At 35.7% G+C, this 9,486-nt stretch overlaps 1 protein-coding gene across 1 annotated transcript; it reads left to right on the top strand.

Annotated features, from left to right (window-relative positions):
• The first annotated feature begins 1,125 nt into the window (after positions 1 to 1,125).
• On the top strand, positions 1,126 to 8,396 carry LOC120474963 (enoyl-CoA delta isomerase 2). The gene is made up of 8 exons (XM_089125140.1): positions 1,126 to 1,282; positions 2,477 to 2,659; positions 3,283 to 3,352; positions 3,440 to 3,542; positions 3,635 to 3,755; positions 3,860 to 3,949; positions 5,285 to 5,428; positions 8,130 to 8,396. Exons 1-8 carry the CDS (start codon positions 1,220 to 1,222, stop codon positions 8,283 to 8,285), a joined length of 930 nt encoding a protein of 309 aa, XP_088981266.1. The 5' UTR covers positions 1,126 to 1,219; the 3' UTR covers positions 8,286 to 8,396.
• Positions 8,397 to 9,486: the final 1,090 nt, after the last annotated feature.

Below are 9,486 nucleotides of genomic sequence, written 5' to 3'. Positions count from 1 at the left end.
GTCCAAACGTATTCACATCACTGTATATATTCACATAGATGATTTTAAATTGTAATAATATTTCACAAAAGTGCTGAATTTTCAATCAACTAAATGCAGCCTCGGTGAGCATAAGAGATGTTTTCAAATGTTACCCAGACTAGTGAATGGTTTGGATTTGCTGTTGACGCATCATGGATGTGACAGAAGGTGTCAGACCAATCCATCAGTGTACTTTATCTGGCTATTAGCATTTGAATTAATTGCTGTAGGCATACATTTACTGAGCTGAACTATCCACAAGTTTCCTACGCCCCATGAGGCCTTGCGTCAAAAGTGGACGCGACTTCCGGTTGGAAGTAAACAAAGCACGATTTGACATGCTTGACACTCGTTCATTCAACAGTTGACAGTCATTCAAGTTATAGCGATCCAAACTAGCTAACGATGTGGGAACACAACCTCAACGAAATTAAAAAAGGTGAAATAACAGTACCTTTACCCTCCACAGTAGTTGATTGGGAGTATTATAATAACATTATTAATAATCAATACTCATCAAGGCATGGTGACAGACAGTTGTGCGAGCTGACAAACAATTAAAATAAAAAATACACACTTAATCATTGTGCTTTGGAGTTTATTCAAAATTATAAATGAATGTGCTACTTGAATACATTAACTGGCACATTTGGTATTCTGTCAACACAGGCTTTGATCCTGAGTTTAGGCGCAACATCAGTAGAGAACAGCCAAACACATGCTGATAAAAGTTTATAGAATATTAAGAATTTAAACAAATGTACACAGGAAGATTCGTCGTCTTTTGGGAGGTGATGGAAACTACAGTCGTTGGCAGGAACACTCTGATTTCGTTTTCAGCTTATGTTCAAAACAATCACGTTTAAGCCACTGAACTAGTTTAGTCAGGTTATACATACAACCGCGAACAGCACATGTTGTCCATGAGCTCAGTAACGACATCTCTCATAAAGATTTGCGTCTTTAAATAGTAAAATAATTCTCCGAAAAACAGCTAGCTAGCCTCTTCGCTAACTAACAAACAAAATACCATTGGAATGCTACTTCCGCCGCCTCACCGGAAGTTTCACCCACTTTATTTTTTACAGGAGCGCCCCTCGGAAACTTGTGGATAAGTAAAAGTTTTTTCCTCCTCCGTTATTTCTGTTTTGCAAACGCTCAGGCCACACAAGGACCCTGCAACACCCCCAAACCCGGCATGCTGAACTTTGTGAACAAAGCCAAATGGGACGCATGGAAGAGTCTGGGCTCCGTGTCACAGGTGACGGCAACATCCATGAGTTCTGTCTTTTATTTTCAACTAAAGAGTAAGACCAAATTAAAGTTGCTTGGCCCAATTCTGGTTCAGCTTTTCATGTATTACTACAGATTTAAATGTGTGATTATTTACACAACCAATTATTTTATTGATAATGTAAAAAACTGGGTTACACTTTATTGTAAGGTGATGTAGTTACGTTGTACTTACTCAAATATGTACTGATTAATATTAAAATCAACTACTTATTGTAGAGTTGTCATGATGTGGTTTTGTCTTTGTCTTTGTATTATTAGTGGTTCCCTGTCTATTGAGTTTTTCCAGGTGTTTCCTATTGTCCACGCTCCCTTGTTACCTTGTTAAGTTTGCTTGTCTGATTATTTAAGCCCTGTGTTTCTGTCTTAGTTTGTGAGTTGTTGAATGTGATCAGTGATGATGAGTCCGGGCAGTGAGTTCTGGGAAATGTAGTTTGTGTGAAACATAGTCTTATCTGGAGTGCCCTCTGGTGGCTCAAGAGGGCACTCCAGCTGCTAACCGTTACAAGAGTTATGATTGGGGTTAGTTGCTTGTTATTATGCATCATTTACTGTTATTACTATAGTAGGTACATAGGTAATGTGTAAATACGTCACATTAAAATTGTTCTGGATTATTAAAAATTTGTAATATTTTAAAAAGCTTTTAAAAATATTTATGTATCTTTTTTTTTTAAATCTATTTTGGTAATTTTTTTATAAAAACCTTTCTATTTAATTTTGGTAACTTTATTTAGCTTTTCAAAAATATTACTATTAATCTTTAATTTTTGTAATTTTTATCAGATTGAAAGTGTGTGTGTGTATATATATATATATATATATACAAAAAGTGTCCGAAATTAAATAGAAAGGTTTTTATAAAAAGTGACCAAAATTTGAGATAAATAGAATTATGTTTAAAAGCTTTATCCATCCATAAAAATCCATCCCAATTTTAACTAAGACTATTATAATATCACTGCTGCTCCTTTTATTGGCTTACGCCTTTATTGCTATTTAGGAGTTTGCATGCGAGTTATATTAAAATTAATATAAAATATTCATGATAATTGTGTTTTGATAATTTGTATTACTTTATATATACAATGTATATATATATATATATATACATATATGTGAACAGCTCGATCATGTGATCCTCGTGTGCTTCATGTGTCAGGAGGAGGCCAGGCAGCAGTACGTGGATCTCATCGAGTCTCTGGTGGGATCAGAAGCTCCTGCAGTGGCGGCGCAGACGACCGGGAGCTCGAAGGCCTTCCAGACCCTGCTGGTCACCACAGAGGACAACATCACCACCATACGCCTCAACAGACCTGGGAAGAAAAATGCCATCACTGCAGAGGTCAGGAGAAAACTCACTTTTTCTAATACATCAGTTGTCTGAGGACAATGGTCATATTACACATGAATAATTGACTGAAGACTGCAACGATTGACCAATCAAAAGTATTCCAGAGAGTCGTGTAATAATGAGATTTTAACATTACTATCTACTATTGTCATTAGCTTTGAGATTTGTTGTTTTGAGATTATTGATATACTATTTTGGTTTTTATTCATATTTTTATATTTTGTGTTTTGATTTGAATTAAAATGTTAGTAATTTTGTCTATGTAGCTTTTATTAATTTATTTATTTTAGTACATCAAGTTAAACTAAATGAAAATTGATTTCAATTTGTTTTATCACACAAAATGTTAGCAGTGTTGTTTTGATATTTTCCGTATACTATTGTAGTATTGATTCATTGTTTTAAGTTTTGTCATTTTTATTTATTTTAGTATTTCTATTCAAATTTAATTTTTATTTTAACTTTTATTTCAGTTAGTCTCATTTTAATTGAATTTTTTACTTATATTTGTTGTATTCCAGCTTATTTTTTTCCGGTTTTACTCAACAAAAACAACACTGGTGCTTAGACGTTTGTATAAATAAGTTGACAATGTTTGTTTTTGCCTCCTGTAGATGTACAACGAGCTGATTGAAGCTTTGGATCTTGCTGGAAAAGACGATTCTGTCATTACCGTGATGACAGGTGAAGTACTCTGCTTCACTTTCACTCATCCTCATGGGATTCAGCGTTTGCAGATCCTTTCTCACCCTCCTCTCTCTGACTCTAAAGGTAATGGGGATTATTACTGCAGCGGAAACGACCTGAACAACTTTACGAAGATCCCTGAGGGTGGAGTGCAGGACCTGGCTAAACAATCTGGGGAGTTGCTGAAGTGAAGTCTATTTCGCTTTATTGGAAACTGAAACTAGTTTATAATCCGTTTTAGCTCTAGATTTATGGACACGTGTGCTTGTGTTGTTTTAGGCGGTACGTGAAGGCGTACATTGACTTCCCCAAACCTCTGATTGGAGTGATAAACGGGCCGGCGGTGGGTGTATCCGTCACCCTGCTGGGACTGTTTGATGTTGTTTATGCCACAGACAGGGTGAGATGATTTTCGTCAGTATATCAATAATATCCGTCTGTTTAACTGTATCTATATATCTAACTGTATTTTGGCTCCCACCTCCTCATTTGTTGTGTGTTTAGGCGACGTTTCACACACCCTTCAGTCAGTTGGGTCAGAGTCCGGAGGGCTGCTCTTCATATCTGTTCCCCAAAATAATGGGCACAGCAAAGGTATGGATATCCACACGAAGAAAACTTGAGATTAATCGGTTGGCTACTAAAAATGTTGTTTGAATCAACTGACAGCACAGCACTGATGTACACACACAGGGCTGCATGATTTGGGGGAAAATGTGATTGCAATTGTTCTGGTAAAAAGTGGAGAACTAAAACTTTTTTTTTTTTTTTAAATTGCAGAGAGAAAAAAAGCTCTAGATTTGTTGTGCTTTTTTGTAGGGCTACAAAAGTTGGCAAATATGTTATGATTCATATGACTATAATATTACTAAATAAAATAAACAAAATAAGAAATATTTGTGTATTTTATCTTTTAATTGTAATATATATATATATATATATATATATACACACAGGTAAAACTAGAACTAGGAAAAATTAGAATATTGTGCAAAAGTTGATTTATTTCAGTAATTCAACTTAAAAGGTGAAACTAATATATTATATATTATATATACTCATTACATGCAAATTTAGATATTTCAAGCCTTTATTTGTTATAATTTGATGATTATGGCTTACAGATATGAAAACCTTTTCACAGAATTCTAATTTTGACATTAAGCTAGCCATAATCAACATTATAACAAATAAAGGCTTGAAATATCTCACTTTGCATGTAATGAGTCTATAAAATATATTAGTTTCACCTTTTAAGTTGAATTACTGAAATAAATCAACTTTTGCACAATATTCTAATTTTTCGAGTTTCACCTGTGTGTGTGTGTGTGTGTGTGTGTGTGTGTATAAATATAATATATTTTTTTTAATAATAATTTTATTTTATTCCTCAACTGTAAAATTAAAATACTAATACTTATGGGTGTTTCCAGGTTTATTTATTCGATTCAAAGTTTTTTGGAATCGTATCCCGTCAAAACGATCTCAGGAATAATACAAGATTTCACTCGTTAATTAATTTTTTTTTTCACCTGACACAAAGCCTTAATAAAACAACACACTTTTAGCATGACTGTCTAATTTAGCGATGACTTGATGAATAGCTGTCAACGTTGCTGCCTACCTGTTGCCCATACCCAATTATACTGAGGGAAAAGTCACAAAATTCTTATTATAATGTCTTATTATATGTCTTAAAAGGTGCTTGGACAGGAAAGTTAAAGATACTAAAAATGAATTCAATACATACATCTGGAATGGAGACGTGCATAATTACAAACTAAAATCACTATGGCTCTTATCCGTTTCTAAAGTAAGCTACAGTTAGGATAATGCACTCAACTTCCATGCACTATATAGGGATTAGTAACAAGTGAGTGATTTGGGACACAGTTTTCTGTATGACTCCTCTGTGTCCTTTCTCTCCAGGCTAGTGAGATGCTGTTGTTTAATAAGAAGCTGACGGCCACACAGGCCTGTGAAGTGGGTCTGGTGACTGAGGTCTTTCCTGAAAGCTCCTTCCAGAGCGAAGTGTGGACCAGACTGAAGGCCTACGCCAAACTGCCCAAGAACGTAAGTGCTCAGACTGCTGGATATGTGATATAAGGTACAACGGGGATAAAGGAGCACCAGTCTTTGATTTTATTCTCCTTTAAACCACTAGAAGGCACAAAAACCTGCCCCAGCACTTCCCAAAACATCTGCTTTCCAATAAATAAGATATCAATTCCCCATTTAAATCTTATCCAGGGTCTAGCCAGATTGTCATCCTTCATTTTAATCCTTGAATCAACCCTTTTTGCTCTCATAGTATACAATAATGGGACGTGATCAGAAATATCCACCTGTAGAATCTCAAAATCGCTAACATAGTTCACTGGATATGATGAAGTAATCGATCACACTCCCATTTACAAAGTGTATGTTCAAACTACGACTCATCCAAAAGACATGAGTCGACCAAACATACTCGACCAAACATATTCGACCAACATATTAACAGCCTTATCTTTTGATTTTTCTATTCCATTCAAAATAATCATTCGTGTAATATCTACCACATGCTATATATTCAGAATCAGTGTAGTCGCATTCATTGCCAGTTATTGCCTGAGATCATTAATTGTACATCTGTCACAATTAAGTGGACATTTGTCTGATCCTTGATGTGATCACGGACCACAGTGCAAAGGTGATTCTGTGCTCATGTAATCTAATATTTGATGTTTTTGAAGAATCAATAAAATCATTGAATATGTTTAGAAGCAAAGGTCTTATTAATTATGTTTTAGTTTTGTTCAAGGTAATTATTAAAGATGCAGTTTTTCAATAACGGACGAATATGTAAAGTGTGCTGGCTGACTTTCCATGTGTTGACATGGTTAGATTCAGATGGCATATGTCAAATTATTATAAAATGATAAAATATTATATAATCATATAATAAAATATACTTATTTGTTACCACTGTAAATGTATATTAAATTATAGGATCTCCTTCAACGCTTTCAGAATCTTCACCTTTAAAAAAAAAAAAATTGTTTTTGTATTTTTTAAAATGAACATACTTGTCACAAAAGTACAGTGAGGTGAGTTGCAGTTTTATTAAATACAAACTTGACTTGAACTAAACTTTTAACATGAAATCAACATGAACATGAACATAAACCTGGACTTAAACCCACCAAACAGTGCTAACAGGGACAATACTAGACAAGAGACCAATGAAACATTTCACACAAAATCTGTTTTTGGAGCAACAAAACTGCAATCAGTGTAAATCAACATAAACCTGGACTTGACTTGACAAACAGTGGGAAGGAACGGGGACAAAACTAGACAAGAGACCAATGAAACATTTCACACAAAATCTGTTGCTCCATCAATGTCCAATACAAACATATATATTTTCTCCAATCATACACTATGGGAGTAGATTGGTGTGCCTTTAGATCTGTTGTTAAAAAAAGACTATCATTCTCAGTAGGGGTGGCACGGTTCACGAAACCCACGGTTCGGTTTGTATCACGGTTTTAGGGTCACGGTTTTCGGTTCTGTACGGTTCTTGTTATTTTTTCTTTTAATCTTAACACTCCAGAAATGTACTTCAGCAAGTGATATATAGCTTAATTATCCACACTTTAGGATACAGTATTACAAATTATATTCATGCAATCATGCACAAACTGGATTTGACTCTTTGACTTTAAGCACATTTTGGAACTATCTCAGAGGAAAGCTAGGTGAGATTTAGATACAGCAAGAGAGAAGAAATTGACATGCTTTTTGTTTATTTGGCAAAAAAAGTAGAATGTGTATCACTATCTCTACAAGAACTTGTGCATTTTTATCACATAAATCTTATTTACACAAATAAATTAACTTTCATGTATCAACTGCTAACTTTTGTAGCTCTTACCAAAATTCAATCTTTTAAAAGAAAAAGAGAGGAACTCTTAAAACACTGTCTTTTAAATGGCATTGCCTATAGATAATTAACCTATAGCAATAGCAATGCCATAAACATAAAGTGAAATTTAAGTTCAACCTTAACACAAAAACAGTATCAACAATGCTTCTATTCCCAAAATGTGAGGGTACTTTTTTCCACTTAAAAATAAAGTGCAGGATTTGGAAACATATGACTGAAGCTCTTATCTAAACATAAAGTGCCACTGTAGCGTTATATTAAAATATCATAACATGAAATCCAAAATGTTCCCACACACCGGACTTATACCATAGACTCATACGACGCTGGCGCATCCTCTAACTCCCTCATCTCTCCCACTTGCCATTTCTCCGCGTGCCGTCCGTGACCGCGCTCCATACTCCACTTTTACTGGCTTGTTTACTAACTTGAACCGGCGCTGCACAGAGCGATCGGTAATGACATCAAATACCGCGAAAGTGATGAATGCATACAGAGCCGACTCGCGCTAGTTTGATGTTATTCACCGATCGCTCTGTGCAGCGCCGGTCCAAGTCGAACAAGTTTATGTCGCGCGAAAAGAAAACACACGTCACATACGGGCACGAGGTTACATTGCGCATGCGTCGAACCGTGAGACGCACACACGCACCGAACCAAGACAAGCGAACCGAACGGTTCGGGTGTTTTTTCATGTACCGTGCCACCCCTAATTCTCAGGTAAAATGATCATGCTGGATCTAAATTAAATTTGATCAAAAAGGCAATACATTTCACTTGAATTGTAAAACACTGCAGTCACATGTCTGCGCTCATCATGGTCCTGTTCTCGCACCCCTTCAGTCTCTGGCTCTGTCGAAGCAGCTGATCCGCGGAGTGGAGAAAGACAAACTTTACGCCGTGAACGACGCAGAAGTGGAGAGGCTGGTGGAGCGCTGGCTCTCAGATGAATGCATGCAGGCCATCATGGCCTTCTTCCAGGCCAAGTCAAAACTTTGAGGAGATGAACACACACAGCCTATCCAGGAGATTCTGCTGTTAATCTGACATACAACATAAAGACTAGCCAACTAATCTAAACAGTGTGTGTTGTCCAAAATTATTGGATGACATTTTTATAAGACATTTTTATGAATTCCTGTCATATAACTTTAACTTAAAAACATGTAATATACAGTACTTCATTTTCTGTACCACCGGATGTGCTCTTAGTAGGTTGTAACAGTCAGTGCCTTACTAATGTGAATGCATTTGTAAAAATAGTCACACTTTATATTACGTGGCCTGCTATGTGCCATCATTAAATACAAAACCATGGATTTATAAAAGGGTATTAATTGTTTGGTTTTTTTTCCACACATTTATTGCTAATGAAAAGGGTTTAGTGTAATGTTAATTTAATGTAGGTACTTTAATTGCAATTACAATGCACCTGAATTATGTGAATAATAATTATATTGTATGCATGGGCGTCGGAAGCTAAAAAAAAATGTGGGTGGGTCACTTACAGTCTATGGTGGGTCATCCTTCAGATTTTTTTTTTTTTGATTTTTTTTTTTTTTACTGTAGTTCCAAATACCTTATCTAATCTCTATGCAAAAATTAGTTTGTGAATGAGTGAGAGTCCAAATAAAAACGAGCACAAATCCGTCTATGCGTGCATCTCTCAGAAATCAGAGCTTGGCATGTAATATCAACTCAAACTGGCCCGCCAGCAAAAATATATGGCCCGCGCCGCCGCCTGAAAAAGCTCTCAAAGACATTTAAATTCAAAAAAGTATGTGGCTCGCTAGACACACCTGTAAAATAACCGTCATGAAATGTCTGTTTTTATATTAAATGCGTCTCGATACCACGCGTTGTGTTTATCGTGCAATTTAAACGCGAAACTTAGTTTCTACGTGCATATGATTGTTTTACGCGTGATTTGATGCGCACTTTATTGTGTGTAATACACACGCACCCGCACCACTACTAACCTATCCCATGCGTATTACAACCCGGTATCACAACAAGACGTGAAATAATCACGTTGGTCCACTTTGGAAAACGTCACGGTTTAACCCCCTCAAACGTGAAAACACAACTGAAACTTATAACGACCTATTGGTTTTCATTAAACCGAGAAAAATGGTATTTTGTTTTATTGATGATGACTGAGAATTGGTCTATTATTTAAAATGCAAAAAACAAAAACAAA

Source organism: Pimephales promelas, chromosome 21 (assembly GCF_988280905.1).
Source record: "Pimephales promelas chromosome 21, fPimPro1.hap1.1, whole genome shotgun sequence".
NCBI lineage: Eukaryota > Metazoa > Chordata > Actinopteri > Cypriniformes > Leuciscidae > Pimephales > Pimephales promelas.
Note: the sequence above shows the minus strand (reverse complement) of the source record. Positions and strands in the feature narration are given on the sequence as shown.